The sequence below is a fragment of the Macrosteles quadrilineatus genome, unplaced genomic scaffold, assembly GCF_028750875.1.
Source record: "Macrosteles quadrilineatus isolate MER2022 unplaced genomic scaffold, UCM_ALF_1.0 Scaffold_1__1_contigs__length_201487025, whole genome shotgun sequence".
In the NCBI taxonomy this organism is placed as follows: Eukaryota; Metazoa; Arthropoda; class Insecta; order Hemiptera; family Cicadellidae; genus Macrosteles; species Macrosteles quadrilineatus.
Genome location: NW_026542594.1, coordinates 56,646,199 through 56,664,149, shown reverse-complemented (window position 1 = coordinate 56,664,149; position 17,951 = coordinate 56,646,199). Strand labels below are relative to the sequence as shown.

The 17,951-nt window shown below is 33.7% G+C and overlaps 2 protein-coding genes across 2 annotated transcripts; both read left to right on the top strand.

Annotated features, from left to right (window-relative positions):
• The first annotated feature begins 8,983 nt into the window (after nt 1–8,983).
• Nucleotides 8,984–10,003, top strand: LOC128997237 (uncharacterized). Its single transcript, XM_054422851.1, has one exon. It carries the CDS (start codon nt 8,984–8,986, stop codon nt 10,001–10,003), a length of 1,020 nt encoding a protein of 339 aa, XP_054278826.1.
• A 236-nt stretch (nt 10,004–10,239) lies between these two features.
• On the top strand, nt 10,240–13,361 carry LOC128997227 (uncharacterized). The gene is made up of 2 exons (XM_054422841.1): nt 10,240–11,338; nt 13,351–13,361. Exons 1-2 carry the CDS (start codon nt 10,240–10,242, stop codon nt 13,359–13,361), a joined length of 1,110 nt encoding a protein of 369 aa, XP_054278816.1.
• The last annotated feature ends 4,590 nt before the right edge of the window (nt 13,362–17,951 follow it).

Sequence of the window (17,951 nt, the reverse complement as noted above, 5' to 3'; positions counted from 1 at the left end):
TCTCAGTCTCTAGATGAGTTACCAAAAGAAAAACTAAGTGAATCCCATTAGGGCTCTGCCCCAGAAGCCCTTAAAGCTCCCTCCACAGATTTGTTTACATTTTCATCATGTGGATAATACTTTTGAATTAAACAGCTGTTAATTCTTAAATTGTATTTTAAACAACACACGTTTATTGAGAGTTATTGAATTGTCCAAAAAAAGTATTTGCAATGCTATTTACTGGTTTTAAAATTGATTTTCTTCTGTATCATGCCATGTTTTGCAATATAACGTTCCATTACGAAATCAGTTGACAATCATTTTATAGTAACTCTTACAATTATTTCTTATTGAACTATATCTTATATCTATTGTACAGGTTGGTGTCTGCCTTTATTACCACTTTTGCCTATATTTTATCATATTATTTTAGACAGATCATCATAGGTTCATGAGATTATTGTCATAGATGTGTTCAATCATTGGAGAAGTCTTTGATCGTGTAATACAATAAAAATAATACAAGTGCAGAAGGGCACGTTGTTCATATTTTGTTAAATTAATATTAGTGTACAGCAACTTGATAAAACATTTTACAATATTTATGTAGCAATATGTGCATGATTTAAAAAGTCATTAAACTGGAAAATTGCAATTTACTACAGACTCTTCAGAGAGGTTACTTCGATGTGTTCATTCCGCTTAGTAAAAACATAATAAGGGAATGTATACAAATAATAACTTCAACTTTAAGAGAGCCTTTGAATGTTATTAGACTAACGAAGAGGGTTCTGCATGTAAACTATCGCTACTCAGCAACAAAAACGATTTAATTTATCTCTAAAAAAATTATTCTTAGTGGACTGAGCAGCAGCGTAAAAATACTATTTAACTTACTTATACAGTTACAAAATGTCCAAACTCGCATTTATAATTCGGCTTATATTTCCCCAACAGATTAATTATCTGTAGAAGAAGTTCATTGAGCTCTTATCGTGTCTCATAACATCCAAACACAACTGAAACCTTTATTTTTAGTCTAGAATGCTACCGGTACCTATCTTTGACAATTTATTTGCAGTGGCCTATATTACTGACCGTGGCTTACGAGGTTGGTAACATTATTGAAAATAACATGACATTTTCCCTGTAAAAATGGCACAAAGAGTAAATACTATTTAAGCAGTTACTGCCATGACAGAAAGGTCATATTCCTTTTAAACTAGATCACATCATCCTTTATAAGAAACGTTGGTTAACAATGCATTTTAACGTTAATATTTACGCAACAGCCAATTTACAGTATTCTTTGCTTTTTGGAAATGCCGCTTTGCTATGTCATTTGCATTATTTGTTGCCATTGAAGCCGCACGCCCATATAAACGAAGAGGCCCCTAACCGTCGATTTCGACGGGTTTCTCCTAGTATTATGAAATTTACATTATCACGTAAATGTTTATGTACTTTGCTGTAAGATTGACACAAGTAAAAACAGTTAATATTTTTATGTCGACCCATTGAGAAAAATTGTGTAATATTTGGACTATTTATGTCATCAAATACAACAACTCACTGTGATTTTACATCATTTGGTGTGATTTCACAGTCAGTAAACGTGTGTAATTTCACTTCGTCACACAAATTAAATATTTCAATTATTTTTTTTTATTTTTCTTGTTCTAACGATTTGGATATTAAATACAAGTTTGTAAATTTTAATCCTTCCTTTCTTACAATTAAATTGTAAATTACAACCGTCTTCCCACTTCCACTCGGACCACAAATAACACATTGAATATTGGTAGGAAATAGACCCAACTTCTTTGGTATATTTTCTTTAGTATGTACTATTTTAAATTTATGTTTTTGTTGAATAAAAGACATTTTTTATATAATAAAAATGGTAAGAAATGATAATAAAAAAACATGTAAAAAGGGCAAAGGTTTATTCCTAAAGCCTTACAGGGGTCGAGGGTTATTGCATACTCTTATAAATAACCTTCCATTTAATTTGAAAATACCAACATATCAATACTGTGGACCTGGGACGAATGTACGTGAGAATTTAGCTAAAAATGTACCTCCAAAAAATAGCATGACATATTCTACATGAATAATCCTGATACCGCTGCTCGGAACAAAGCAGACATGAGATTAGCAGACTTAGCTTGGACTAGAGTAACGGCCAAGGACGCAAGTCTTGCTGAAAGAGCTGCTGCTTATGCCGTGACAAATTTGATGAAGGCAAAAGCAAAAATGGGAATGGGATTAAAATTTAATAAAAAAGATGGACAACTACCAGCTGTTAGAGGCCGCAAAAGACGTGCCTCACTTCAGGGGGGTGTACCTAAAAAACGAGCTAAAAAATCTAATACCAAGAGTAAAAGAGTGCGGAATAGTTAATTTAGACAGTTCATCTGGCACACATTGGACAGCATATCGTAAAAATAAAGATATTGTAATTTATTTTGACCCATTTGGAATCCAACCTCCAAAAGAAGTAATTAAATATTTTGAGGGATATAAAATATTCTATACAACTGATCAAATACAAGATTTAAATAGTTCTATTTGTGGAATTTTATGTTTATCATTCATAAAAAATATTTCTTTATAAAAATGGATTCATTTACTATAACATTTTCGGGTACAGAGCCAGAGCTAAAGTCAGTGTTCTTTCCTCCCATAGAATTAAATGATGATTATGTAATTGGATTAGTAGATTTTCAAAGTTATAATTCTATATTTAATGTTAAAAAAACCTCTAAATACTTTAACATATTACAAAGTAGATAAAATGACATTACCAAAAGGAGAGATCTCTGTCGATGATTTAAACCAGTTATTAAATGGTAAACGTTATAATAGATAAAAATGGAGAAGCATTAATTAATACTAAATCCAAACTTTTATTCAAAGGGCTTATTCCAAAATTAAATCAACTTAAAGGCAACAAATTAACCATTAGAGAAGGTGATGATGTTTTCTATTATGACCACAATGCTCCAGTTACAATAGAAATTTCTGAAGGAACATATGAGGTGGTTGAGCTTGCAAAGGAAATTCAAAAACAAATCCCAGACTTTTTCCTTACAGCTAATAATAACACTATGAAAGCGACACTACTTTCTAGCCACGTGTTTGATTTTACAAAACCATGTTTAGGGTCTGTTTTATTGGGATTTAAAGGTGTTTCTACTCCTGGTGTTCAGTTTGAATCTACAAATAAAATAAACATTAATAATGTATTTTTTTATTTATTATTTTATTTATTATCAATCATCACATTACATGAAGTTAATTGACAGGTGATTTGTCCATAAGTCTTAATTATTACTAAAAGTAGACTAAAATTAAAAATAAGAAAATTAAAATCTATTTTTGCTCTGATAAGAATTCCTCAACACTGTAAATGTGATTAGAGTAAAATGTAATATTGCAAATGGGTCCTATTTAAATGGCAACAAATCACACACCATACATAGCTTTTATCCAGAAGCTCCTCCTGGCTACAAAATTATTGAAGTTCCAAGAAATATTATATATTTTCCTGTAAATAAGAGAAGTTTAGATGTTGTCAGTATTACATTTGCCGATCAGCACGACAAGGCAATTGACTTTAACGGAGAAGAAACTACAATTACTTGTCATATAAAAAAGATATGAGAATTTATAAGAATTTATCTATAAGTGTACAAAATGCTAGGTTCCTAAAGTCAATAGGACTAAAGTTAAAATTTTCTATAAATAAAAATGGAAGATTTTCTAGACGTTACAGGGAAATCTCAATTCGACGATAGTGTGGTTAAATTACAAATCACTCCTATGTTCCCCACAACCCTTTGGCAATAAATAATTCTGATGAAATTCGAATATGTATTAATAATCAAGATTTGCTAACTCTCCCATGTAGAAGTTATCTGTATATTAAGGGAGAAATTGAGAATCATGATAAAGGTCATTTTATAAATAATGCATTTGCGTTCTTATTTGATGAAATTAGATACGAAGTTGCAGGTAAAGAAATAGACATTGTAAGAAACCCAGGAATTTCTAGTCTTATGAAAATATTGAGCTCTTACAATAAAACAACTAAATTGTCAAATGTGGCATTTGATTCTGACACGAATTTAAAAGAGTTCCATAAAGGTGGCAAGTTTAGTACATGTTTGCCATTAGAGCTGTTAATGGGTGTATTTGAGGATTTTAATAAGGTATTAGTAAATGTCAAACAAGAATTGGTGTTGAAAAGATCCAAAAATGATTTGAATTGTATATTAACAACCACTAGTGCTCCAGACAGTGGCACTGTTGATGCAATTCCCAAAATTACACTTAACTCAATTCAATGGGTAATGCCACATGTGATACCATCAGATGGGGAGAAGTTACAATTACAAAAGATGTTATTGCAAAATAAAAATTTGCAAATTGCATTTAGAAGTTTAGAGCTGCATGAACTTCCATCATATCCCAATACCACAAGACATACATGGTCAGTAAAGACATCTTCAAATTTGGAGAAGCCTAGGTATATTATATTTGGTTTCCAAACAGCTAAGGATAATAGTGCACGAAAAAGAACTGATGAATTTGATCACTGTAAATTAAAAAATCTCAAAGTATTTCTAAACTCTGAATATTATCCTTATAGTGATTTAAATCTCGACTTTGAAAATGGAGATGTCTCTAAAGCTTATGAGATGTTTATGAGGTTTAGAGAGACTTACTATAATACTATACCAAATCCTATGATTAGTAGGGCTGAGTTTATGAAGAAATATCCACTAATTGTAATAGACTGTTCTAGACAGAACGAAACAGTGAAGGAAGGAATTGTTGATATTAAATTAGAGATTGAAACTGCAGAAAATGTGCCAGCAAATACATCTGCATATTGTTTGATAATACATGATAAATTGTTTGAGTACAATCCTTTGTCAAATGAGATAAATAAAATGTAAATAAAAGATAAAAACATTCAACAAGAATTATTTGACTCTGCAAATCAAATACGAGAGAAATATAGAGCTTTAAAACGTGGCAAGTTTCTAGAGGCTGAAGAGAGGTTCCAAACATTCCAACCTTTAATAGAGCCATTACAAGAATTTAAAAAAATCACATCTATTAGCAAAACAGAGAGGCCTCGAATGGAGATTCTACCAATGACTCCATCTAGAATACCAATAATACCAAGATTACAACAATCCACCCCACAGAAATTAGATTTTGGTCTTTTAGCATCAGACTATTTAGGAAATTACCTCAGTAAAAGTAGTATGACAGACACTACATATGGTATTAGACGAGAAGCAAATTTTTTATTGGAAATAAGGAAGTTGATATTGCCAATGAAGATGTTACAGTTGCAAATAAAACCTACAAGGGGACAAAAGGTTTGTGGGAATTGTTAACTTTAAAAGAACCTGAGGATTATACTCAGGCTGATTTACAAAATTATAAAGAGATTTTGGAAGCTACAAATGGACATTTAAAGAGTTACAAAGATGGTGCACCAATTTCAAGTAATAGACATACTAAATATCTTAATATAATAAAACCTCTATTTAAATCTGTTGGTGAAGGTTTGAGACAAGTGACTGGTAATAAAATAGACTATATTTATTGGGATGATCCTAATGAGCTTGTAGATAGGTTAAGACTTCTTTGGTTAAGTCGCCAAGCCGGTAACTCAGGAGTGGATAATGAAATAGATTCCATTATTGAGGAATTGAGAGAAAGTGGAATTATTTATTAAATAAAAATATGTTTATAGATAAATTTTATCGTTTATATAATTCGTATAATAAGCCTACAGAACCCAGGGCTAGTAGTGAACCTACTTTAAATTTACAAGACGATAGTTGGAATTGTTTAAACCGTAAAATTGGTAATGTTAAAGATGGAGAGTTTGTAGATGATGTATCAACTTTGGGACAGACATTAACTAGAAAAGGTTATGTCTTTTTACAAGGTAAAACTAAATATGAGTTTTTAGAATCTAAGAATAAAAATTGGAATGCTAAAAAACTGAAAATTACTAATGTGGAAAAGGGTGAAAGTTTAGATGATGTGCCCACTTTACAACAGACTTTAATACGTAAAGATGGTGGTACATTTGTACAAGACAATAATAATTATGAATTTTTAGAATCAGAAAATGGTGTTTGGAATACTAAGAAACAGAAACTTAGCAATTTGATGGAAGGTACAGATAGTAAAGATGCTGTGAATGTTTCACAAGTTCCAAAAATGGAAGCAGGCTATTGGGATTTTAATAATAAAAGGTTAGTACGTGTTAAACCTGCCATTGATGACACTGACTGTGTTACAAAAGAACAGACTATAACTTTTGATAAAAAAGAAAAATGTTGGGATGCCAAAAAACAATATATAAGAAATCTACCAATGGGGGAATATTTAGATGATATTTGTTTAATGTCACAAGCTATGTATTATGATGGATCAAAATTTTTATATGGAGGAAGAAAATTTAATTTGATGGAATACAATCCTGATTTATTAGTTACTGACCCCACATCTTTGAGCGGATTTAAGTATATAGGCTAGATAATAGACCATATATACCAGAAAACTATGTATTTTAAAGAATGGAAGATAATCTATTGATTGGGGCTAATGGTAATATATTTACAGTACAAGGAAAGAGTGATGTTATAAAAAATGAATGAAATTGCATACGAAGAAAGAATTTCATTAGAAGGTCTTTTAAAGTATTAGGTATAAACGAAACTGTACAAATAGATTTAATTGATATGCAAAACTATGCTAGAGAGAATTCTGGCAATAAATATATTTTAACTTTAATAGATACATTTTCTAAAAAAGCTTATGCTGCTCCACTAAAGAATAAGACGGGTTTGGTGGTTACAGAAGCCATTAAAACCATTCTACCAAAGGGGGTTAAAAACATTCAATCTGACAATGGAAAAGAATTTTTTTATAAATATTTTAGCAAACTTATGAAAAAATTAAATATTAATCACTATCACACATTTTCTACAACTAAGGCTGCAATTGTAGAGAGGTTTCAGAGAACTTTAAAGAATTGGTTATATAGGGAATTTAGTGCTCAGGGGAGTTATAAATGGTTGGATTTACTTCCAAAGTTAATTCGAAAATATAATAATAAGGTGCATAGATCTATAGGTATGAAGCCTAACCAAGTGAATATTAAGAATAGTAAATATGTGCATGAGAGGTTGACTTCTAAAGTAGTGCAAGTTAAAAAGCCAAGATATAAGGTAGGTGATAGCGTAAGGATTTCCAAGTATAAACATGTTTTTAGTAAAGGATATACCCCAAATTGGACAGGAGAGCTATTTACAATAGCAGAAGTTAAGAATACAAAGCCTGTGACTTATATCTTGAAAGATGAAAATGGCAATATAATCAGGGGAGGATTCTATACAGAAGAGTTGTTAAAGACAAAGTATAAAGACATGTATTTATTAGAAAAGGTAATTCGGAGAAAGGGTGATTTATTGTATGTCAAATGGCTTGGGTTCCCAAGTAGCCAGAACTCATGGATTTCCACTAAGGATGTCCAAGGGAGCGCGCCATGAGCTGGGAGCATGCCCACGCCATGAGCCGGGAGCGCGCCCGAGTTCGCGTACAAACCTCTCTCGATTTTGTGAATGGATGTGGATTTGAAATAGTAATGAAGTTGTACAATGGTATTGAACAATTATATAGGGGTGTACAGGCCGAGAGCAGGATTTTTAAAAAAGTGGCCAAAAAATGATCCCATGTTATTTCTTATGGGAAAACGTGCCCCAAGTGCCGACTCTTTCTGGGTTCACCACTGTTGGAAATCGAGTTATTTTTTATAGTACAAATTAAAAATTTATCAACATCCAATATAATTGTTTGTTAGGCTTTGGTTTTAATTAACATATGTTTTATTTTAATTTATTTAAACAATAGAGAAGAGTTGTAGTAAGAATTTTAAAAGTGATCAAGAACAGAACAATAAAGAGAAAATGTTTTAACCCTTTGAGTGCCAACGTCCGGGGAACCGGACGTTTTTAAAACGAGCCAAAAGTGCCGACGTCCGGCCGACCGGACGTTTTTAGAACGAGCCAAAAGTGCCAACGTCCGGCTGACCGGACGTTTCGTAATGATCGAACAGTTGTCATAACAACCGAATGGATACTCGGATTCTTTTAACCCATATATTAACATTGAGTCGAAAGTTACTAGATGCGATACATCGTTTTTCGTTGGTCGAAATATCGAAAATTCGATTTTTACGAAATTTTAACCTAAAAATCGCCAGATCGCGCTCGGCATTTTTAGCGCGACCTTCGGGAAAAATCATCGGCATTTAGTGAGCGTTACTTTTATTTCTCGCCTGGCACTCTAAGGGTTAAATATTGTTATTTATCAGAATAAAATCAGTTCTTTATTAGATAATATTTTGTAAAAGTTCTTTATTTCACACGAGTTCTAACATAGTGGCGACCGTGACAGGATATTTTTATAGTTAAAATTCAGATTTAGGACTAAGCTTATATTTTACTTTACAATGGATAAGCTGAAGTCATTAACCCTTTGAGTGCCAACGTCCGGGGAACCGGACGTTTTTAAAACGAGCCAAAAGTGCCGACGTCCGGCCGACCGGACGTTTTTAGAACGAGCCAAAAGTGCCAACAACCGGCTGACCGGACGTTTCGTAATGATCGAACAGTTGTCATAACAACCGAATGGATACTCGGATTCTTTTAACCCATATATTAACATTGAGTCGAAAGTTACTAGATGCGATACATCGATTTTCGTTGGTCGAAATATCGAAAATTCGATTTTTACAAAATTTTAACCTAAAAATCGCCAGATCGCGCTCGGCATTTTTAGCGCGACCTTCGGGAAAAATCATCGGCATTTTTTGAGCGTTACTTTTATTTCTCGCCTGGCACTCTAAGGGTTAAAGACAAAAAGGACTCAACTAAGAAGGACTTTTACAAAGTGTAGTAATGAAATGGATAAATTACTGGCAGAGGATATTAAAGATGATGCAGCAATTAAAAGTAATCTAAACAAGTTGCAAGATAAAGCTGATAGGCTTTTTAAGCTAGATGAAGACATCGAGGAAGCCTTGTTTGAAGATCCTGCAACAACGGAAGAGGACTTAGAAGCTGAGTTTGATACTACAGAATCTTACAGAGACATGTTATCTTCAATGAGAGCTAAGTATGACCATTTCATTATTCAGGTTGGCCTAAGCCAACAGTCAAGAAGTGAAGTCGGGGATACCGTTCACAGTCTTAAATTAGTATCTAAGAAGGGGTTAAGTCTACCTAAATTGCAATTAAACCACTTTGATGGAGATGTAAAAAATTGGATATGGTTCTGGGGGCAGTTTAAGAAGGTCTATGAGGATCCTGATCTAGAACCTGAGGATAAGTTCCAATACCTCATCCAATCTTTAAAGCCAGGATCATCCCCTAGGGAATTAGTAGAAAGTTTTCCCCCATCTGGAACTAATTATGTAAAGGCCCTAGAACAATTAAAAGCAAGATTTGGTAGGGATGACTTTTTAATAGAAGTATATGTGAGGGAACTGCTCAGTTTAGTGCTCCAACAAGTAACGCTAGGTCCTAATACTAAACTGTGCCGACTGTATGACAAACTAGAAACACAGTTAAGGGCACTTGAAACTTTAGGAGTCACTTCAGACAAGTACGCTTCAATGCTGTATCCTCTGGTAGAGTCTGCTTTGCCCGAAGAAACATTACGAGCCTGGGAGCGGCATCGTTCAAGTAAGTTACCACACACACCCTCGACTTCTACATTGTCAGATGATAAATCAAGTAATTTTTTACAAGAACTTCTTGATTTTCTAAAGGCTGAGGTGGAGAGTGAAGAAAGGCTGGCTCTTGCTCGTTCGAGTTTTAAATCTGCCACTCAGGGGAGAACAACAGCAAATGTAGCAGCCAAAAGAGAAGGTCAGCAGTTCACGAACCTCGTCAGGGTCAACCTACGGCAGCTGCTCTATTGACAACTGGTACAGAGGGTCATAAAGGGTTGGTGAGTAACTGCATTTACTGTTCTAAGGGAGGTCATAATGCTCAAGATTGTTCCTCATTTCAACAATTGACATTAAATGAAAGGAAGGAACATCTAACTAAGAAAAACTGCTGCTTTGTATGCTTAAGACAAGGCCACACAGCAAAAAGATGTAAGGTATTTGTAAAATGCCTCTTCTGTTGTAAAAGGCATTATGGAATTGGAATCATGTGTAGGGACTTGTATGAAAGTAGATCTAAAATTGATGCTGATAAACCAGATTCTAATCTACAACAGCAAAGTAGCCCTAAGCCTAAGTCAGAGGTTCTCAGCAATTTTGAAAATAGTAAAGGAGAAACTCTATTACAGACTCTTTTAGTTAAGGTTGTGGATGATAAAGGTAAAGAATATTTGGGAAGACCACTTTTGGATCTAGGTTCCCAGAGATCCTACATTACTAAGGACTGTGTCACTAAATTAGGTCTACAAGAAACAGGTAGTGAAGTCATAAATCATAGCTTGTTTGGTGGTGTAAATATAAAACAAAAATCTCATAAAAACTACCTAGTGACTCTTCAGAATGTAAATAACTCTTTCAAGATCTCTATTCCTGTGACAGATCAAGAAACAATTTGCAACCATGTTCCTAGGCTTAAGAGTGAAGAGTACTTTGACATCTTAAAAGAAAAGAACATTATTTTAACTGATGTGGGAGAAAATGTACCAGATGTTAAAATTTTACTTGGTGCAGATGTACTAGTGGATTTGTACACAGGAACTATGCAGAAGATCGATGACAAACTAGTCTCTATCGAAACATACCTTGGGTGGACCGTGATGGGGAGGCAGCCATGCAGAGGAAGTCGTAAAATGTCTCTGCTAACTCTATTTTGCCAGTCTAAATCTGAAATTAAAGATCTGTGGAGCTTGGAGACAATCGGAATCAAGGACCCTATTGAGGTGAAGCAGAGAGACTCCATTGATGCAGAAGTATTTCAACATTTTAAAGAAAATGTAAGAGTGAATGTTGAGAATAGGTACGAAGTATGTTTGCCGTGGTTGGAGGGTCATCCTGAACTTCTAGACAATCATGAAATTGCAGAGAGACGTTTGATGTCATCAACTAAAAGATTAAATACCCTTAACAAATTCAACGACTATGATAAAGTCTTCAAAGAATGGTTAGAAGAAGGGATTATAGAAAATGTTTCAGATCCAGCAGAGTCAACAAAGGTCCATTACCTGCCGCATCACCCAGTGACAAAAGACAGTAGCTTAACTACAAAAATAAAGCCAGTGTTTGATGGGTCTACAAAGAACAAAAGAGGTAATTCTTTAAACAAATGTTTTGCTCCAGGTCAAAATTTGGTAAATTTAATTCCATCTTGTGTAATGAAATCCAGGAAGCAGTTGGATCGGAAAACCATGAAACATACATTGGAGATCAATCAAATATTCTGGAAGTTCGATCCTCCGAGCACCTCATGGTTGGGAAGTATGTGGAAACAACTTGAGAGAATGATGAAAACATCGAAGAGATCAAGATTTAAGAAAAGGTATCTTGCAACGCTTATATATGTTGAAACGCAAGATAATTCCTCTTCCTCAACCTCTACAGAAACAAGAAGAGGGAAGAAGATCAAAATTCCCGAGGAAAATGGACTTGTGTGTGAACTTAAAAAAGAAATATGTGAATTATAGTTTTGTTTGAAATTTTGATAATGTAAAACAAAATTCCAAGAAGGGGAGGATGTTGGAAATCGAGTTATTTTTTATAGTACAAATTAAAAATTTATCAACATCCAATATAATTGTTTGTTAGGCTTTGGTTTTAATTAACATATGTTTTATTTTAATTTATTTAAACAATAGAGAAGAGTTGTAGTAAGAATTTTAAAAGTGATCAAGAACAGAACAATAAAGAGAAAATGTTTTAAATATTGTTATTTATCAGAATAAAATCAGTTCTTTATTAGATAATATTTTGTAAAAGTTCTTTATTTCACACGAGTTCTAACAACCACTACTAACCGGTGTAGTTAGGTCTCTAAAAAACTGCCCAATAAGCTGCAGGGTGTCAGCAGGATACCAAATTGTATTCATGTATCATAACTTATAATCCCAGTATATAGTAGTGTATCGTTCAGAAACTCGGGCACTGACCAAAGAACCAATAACCCTTATTGCTGAGTTTGAGAAATATAGTGCAGAGAAAATATACGGGCCATTTATGATAACGGAGGTTGAGTTACGAAAGAACAGAGAGCTAAGAGGAATATTTAAACACCTAGAAATGTGTGGAAGAGAGAAGATACATAGACTTCTTAAAAAATGTATTCCTAAGAGTACCACATATAAGACGACCACTTGGATGACCAAGCAATGAAAGACTTTTCCAGACTTGGATCAACATTAGCAGAGGCAAGGGATGAAAGAGAATGGGAGGACAAAATCCTCTCAAGTTTTCAGTGGCCACTGAGGTAAAATAAAGTACGGCAAGTGATACTGTAATATGCAATTAAAGTTGGTATGTAGCTACGAAGGGGCAGCGGATTTTTATCCCCCTTGGGCAAAACGTGACGTCACAAACCAGGGGGTAAAATTCCGGCCGCGAACTTTTGACTTTTGCGACATCAGCTCGATGGATTAAATGCGGAATTAAACATATATTTTCACGGTTGTGAATTTAATCAGAACACATCAAATTATAAAAACCTAGAGTGTACGGCCCTGATTTTTACCCCCGGAATTTTACCCCCCGGATTTTTACCCCCTGGCCAGATATATAAATTAGTGAGAATGATTAATGATCTTCATTCTGTTTTAATTTAATAGTAAACATTTTATTATTATGTAGCCTATGTTAATTTATTTGTAACATTAACTAATCGAACAGGTTTTTAATTTTAATTTTGAGATTCTAGTATTAGTCAATACAACAATTGGTCGAATACATTGTACCGGATGCCTACAGCTACATTTCACAACATGTATTTTGACGACCTTTCTCATTACAAAACATAAATAGCACATGGTTTGTGCCTGAAGAAACAAGAAGGCATCTATCTATTTATTAATAGGCACGCATGTTTCTTTAAAACCTTTTTTCTCAGCTCGTGTGCATCGCAGGGAAAATCTACGCATACTGTTGGAAAGATATTTTCCTGTAGATGTGCAGAATCCCTTTATAAATTAAAATAGGCTCAAAAATAAGAACAAAAAATGAATTTGAAAACTTAAAAAAATAACATGGGAGTTACGGGTTGCCATGTTGGTGACGAAATAACAAAATATTAACAGAAAATCAAAACAAATTCCTATCACATGTTTTATTTACAGTGTGGGGTTAACACTGTACATATAGTGTAAGAAACGGCCATGTGGCCCTAACTTTGCCTGAATAAATATATAATTTTTCATTTCATATAATTTTAATTTTTTCATTTAATTTTATTTACATATTTTTGGTCGAATTTTTTGACCACTGGACGACCTCTAGTATTGTGTTATTGTACAACAGAAACTAAATAGCCTACATTGTTTTTCACGGTGGTACAATACATTCGGTTAAGAAATGTCCACCCAATTATCATTTAAATGAGCTACTCAGTTTATTTTACATACTTATTAACCAACAGTTTGCCCCAAACGCAAATCCCGAACATCAAAATTAAACAGCGAATTCTGTTTACTTAGTTGAGATTACAAAATAAATAAATAAAGATAGGCTACCTACTAAATAATAAAATGTTTACAATTAATTAAAAAATACCCCCGTCGCAGCAAACCTGCATACTAAGCGAATTTCCATCTACCCGGCTTGATTTCTACTAAAATATTCCCTATAAATTTTCAGATTTATTTCCTATTTAAATAACATTAATTTTAGTGAGTAGTTAGGTTTGCTGCTACGGGAAAGATGTTGAGGTGTGTTTTTTCAATTGAAATATTGATAGCTTAGTATGAAATAAACCAAATTGCCAAATTTGATTAAAATATATCCATAAACAAGCAAACTAGAACAGTTTATTTATTCTCCATAAAAATAACATGGGAATTTTAAATTTACAATTTTTTTAATTTTCTCCGTAGTCAATGAACATTCAAAAACACTTCAATATACTAAATTATTTGTTTTTTTAAGCTCTTCAAAATGGTCTAGAGAGAAATTTAGAAATTTAATGTTTTTAGGGTCAAAAATGAGAAAAACCCATTTTTACCCCATAAAACCCCCCATAAACCCCTGATCCCATGGTCCGATTACGCTGGTTCGCGAACTCGTTCGAATAAATGTAGGTTTACACGTTTGTACCAAATTTCATCAAAATCGGATCAATTTTGCTCGAGTTATCGCGCTAACGGACACATATATAAATATATATATATAAATATATATAATATATATGAATTTGAACGGATGGTGTTTTTGGCCTCTGGGGACCTCAAAATGAAAAAGTAAATCGGTCCCGGGTCTAGGTCTTACCATGAGACCTACGGTAATAGCTTATTCCCTATATGGGAAATTCGCTAAAACAGAAATAAGAAAATCAATCATTCAATTTCTAAAATCGGCCAGGGGGTAAAATTCCAAGGGGTAAAAATCCGGCCCGTTCATCTTCAGTTGTCTAAACACTAGTTATATGGACAGGGGGTAAAATTCCGGTTTTTATCGCTAATATAATTAATCACGCTCTGGCTATTTTCATTAGACTTCCAAATCCGCAGGGGTAAAATTCCGGCCGCGAACAAACTTTTGGCCACTCAGGTTACTACTTCATAGTGATGTCAGCTTTGCACAGGGGGTAAAATTCCAGGGGGATAAAATTCCGGCGACCCGCTACGAACTGTACTTTAAACCAGTGTGTGTGAATCGACCGCCAATCTTATATCAAGGCTTTTCAAATCGACACAATTGCTGTTTTGTTGTAAAGTTATCAGTTATCGGATTTAAAATGCATACCTATTGTATAGGCCTATAATGTGATGAAAGAAATAGATGGACACGTGGTATTAGTTTACAAGATAATTTTCCCTATTAAAACTGCCATAATTTTTCTTTATGCGTGTTAACTTGCATAGTCTGAATTATATTCAGTTTTAATCAACTACTTTTCCAACAGCTAGTATTTAAGAGATGTCTCATTTGTTTCAATTCACAGTTTATTTTTTGAATTTCTTTATTTAAAGGGTTGTCACATGCCAAGTCAAAACGGTAGGGTTGTGTCACATAGCCTAGATAAAATTTGTATGACTGTTTGCATTAGCTAAATTATTCAATGTAACTGGAATGTTTTCTTCCTTAGTTTGAACTTTCTCAGTGATGTCTTCGATGCTATTGGCTCCTGCAATAATGACAGCTATGTCATTCTCGTTGAAGTCCCTTACAATGTTTGCAGTTTTCTCTAAAATATGGTCAAGTTTTCCCCAGAGCTTGCTGAAACAAAGGTCTCAATAGATCGAGGTACCAATGACAGTAATACATTTCCTAATCCTTTTCCATGGCTGTCTGCAATGACATACACTTTGGTCCGCTGAGGTAAGCTCCCACTCGTTGGTGTGGAGTTCATCTTATTTTCAATTGAAGCATGGTTTCTAACTTTAAACATGTTTGGTTCAGCAACATGTTTTCTACTTTTATTCGGCATCTGCTTATTTGAGGTAGGAGATTTTTGTGTTGATGTCTTGTAATTAAGAGTAGAAATGTAAAGGCCTTCCTCTTCTAGTTGGTAATTACTCAGTGATGCATACCGATTGGTTGTTGTGGGAAAGTAAGTGTCAGTATTTTTAGGTCTTGATGCTTTTTTCTGATACCTAAAGCCGTCATTGTTTCCTTGCCTTTGTTATTTGTAGCTGATGGTGTAATTTCAACACTTGTTGGATTCGTAACAGCTGCCTGTTTATACACATTCTCAACCCTTTTAAGATCTGTTTTAGTTGATTGAGAAATCTTTGGGGATGTCATCATTTTATGGATAGTGTCCGGAGTCAAATGAAGTGCACGATTTAAAAGAACAAGGCTAACTGAGATCTTTTTAGAATCAGCGTGCTTTGTGAAATGACAGGAAATAGGTTTTGGAGGGACTCAAATGTATCTTTTCCGTGCATGATACCTTGGATTATTATTTCAGTGAATATGATCAAGTAAATGCCACAGTCAAATCCACATATACTATTATGTATATGTGCCCTCACATACTATTATGTATATCACGCTGAAGATGATGTCGCAAACAACTTTTAGTTATAGGCCTTGTCTATTTTTTGTAAGTAATTTGACTTTTTAAGGAGTCTTCAGTACCTTCAGACCTTGAAGATAGTCCCATAAGACTAATGTTAACATATGGCTAATGTACCTGTGGCCACATAACGCCTTCCCAGGTCGTCATAAAAATATAATTTTGGTGTCAAATTAAAGGTATAACTGTTCTCTAGGGAAATGCCTTTTTATTTTATTGAAAACAAACTTTAATTGTTTACAGAAAATTAGAGTTTGTTTTCAACAAATAAAAAGACATTTCCCAAGAGAACAGTCATACCTTTATTTTGACAACAAATTGATACCGCGGATTTACTGAAGACACTTAAATAATTGTTGTGGCCAAATATTCAGCAACTATTCTACAAAAAAAAAAATCTACGAGAGAGATATTTTAAAAACTTGCTAAAACACACAAATTTAAAACATTTAAAATTCCTATGAGATATTTGTAAAAAACTTGCTAAAACACACAGATTTAAAACATTTAAAATTCCTATGAGATATTTTAAAAACTTGCTAAAACACACAAATTTAAAACATTTAAAATTCCTATGAGATATTTGTAAAAAACTTGCTAAAACACGCCAAATTTACTATTTTGCACCTAAAATTGCAAAAACCTTCTGGGGGAGGACCCCCTTCACCCCTATTGTTGGGGGCCCCCCAGACCCCCCTTGGTGGCGCAGACCTGTACTATTCGCCAAGGTGCCATATTATACTCTAGCTACGTCCCTGATGGTTACAGATTTACTTTTGTTATAAAATCTATCTATATATTAATAGGCAAACATGTTTCTTTAAAAACTTTTTTTCTCAGCTCGTGTGCATCGCAGGGAAAATCTATGCATACCGTTAGAAAGATATTTTCCTGTAGATGTGCAGAATCCCTTTTAAAATTAAAATAGGCTCTATTATAAGCACAAAAAATGAATTTGAAATTAAAAAAAAAAACATGGGATTTATGGGTTGCCATGCTGGTGACGAAATAACAATGAAATATAAACAGAAAATCAAAACAAATTGAAGAAATTACAATCACATGTTTTATTTGCAGTGTGGGGGTGAAAATAGAGAAGCCTGTACCTTTGAATTACAACTAGACATTTCATCCCCATGTTTAAGTGGTTGCCAGTTTAATTAACTTTTTCATAGTTGATGTGAGCCACCAATAGATTGCACTGATTTCTGTGAATACACAAGGTTTTTTACCAAGTCCAACTTATGGAATGACTTATTATGAGCTATAGCAAAGCAACTGTTATGACCCATCAACTTTGTCAGCAACAAAAAATTAGGTAGAAAATATAATTTTAGACACACATACTGTGACTGGTTCACACAACTACATGGTTTTAAATTAAAAAATAGCAATAGCTGGTCCATATAGATGGGATGTATACTTATATGTATATGTAAGTGTCAAGTCAGTGTCAGGAATAGTCAATGCGTGTACATAACATATTATTTTGGTTGAGTTTTCGACCACTGGACGACCACTAGTACCAATTAAATAAAACTAGCTCCAAATGGATTCTACATGCACAAGTTGTTCCTAACCTATAATACTCCTTGACACTATTTTGTTCATAGAGATGCCAAATGGATAAAAAGTTGTTCTTATTATGGTGTAGTCAGTTCTATTTGCTATCTCTTTTTATCAGCAAAATTGTTTAAACCCATT

What these genes read in the sequence shown, in the direction of transcription:
- LOC128997237 (XM_054422851.1), top strand. Translation starts at nt 8,984, where the DNA reads ATGGATAAATTACTGGCAGAGGATATTAAAGATGATGCAGCAATTAAA.
- LOC128997227 (XM_054422841.1), top strand. Translation starts at nt 10,240, where the DNA reads ATGTGTAGGGACTTGTATGAAAGTAGATCTAAAATTGATGCTGATAAA.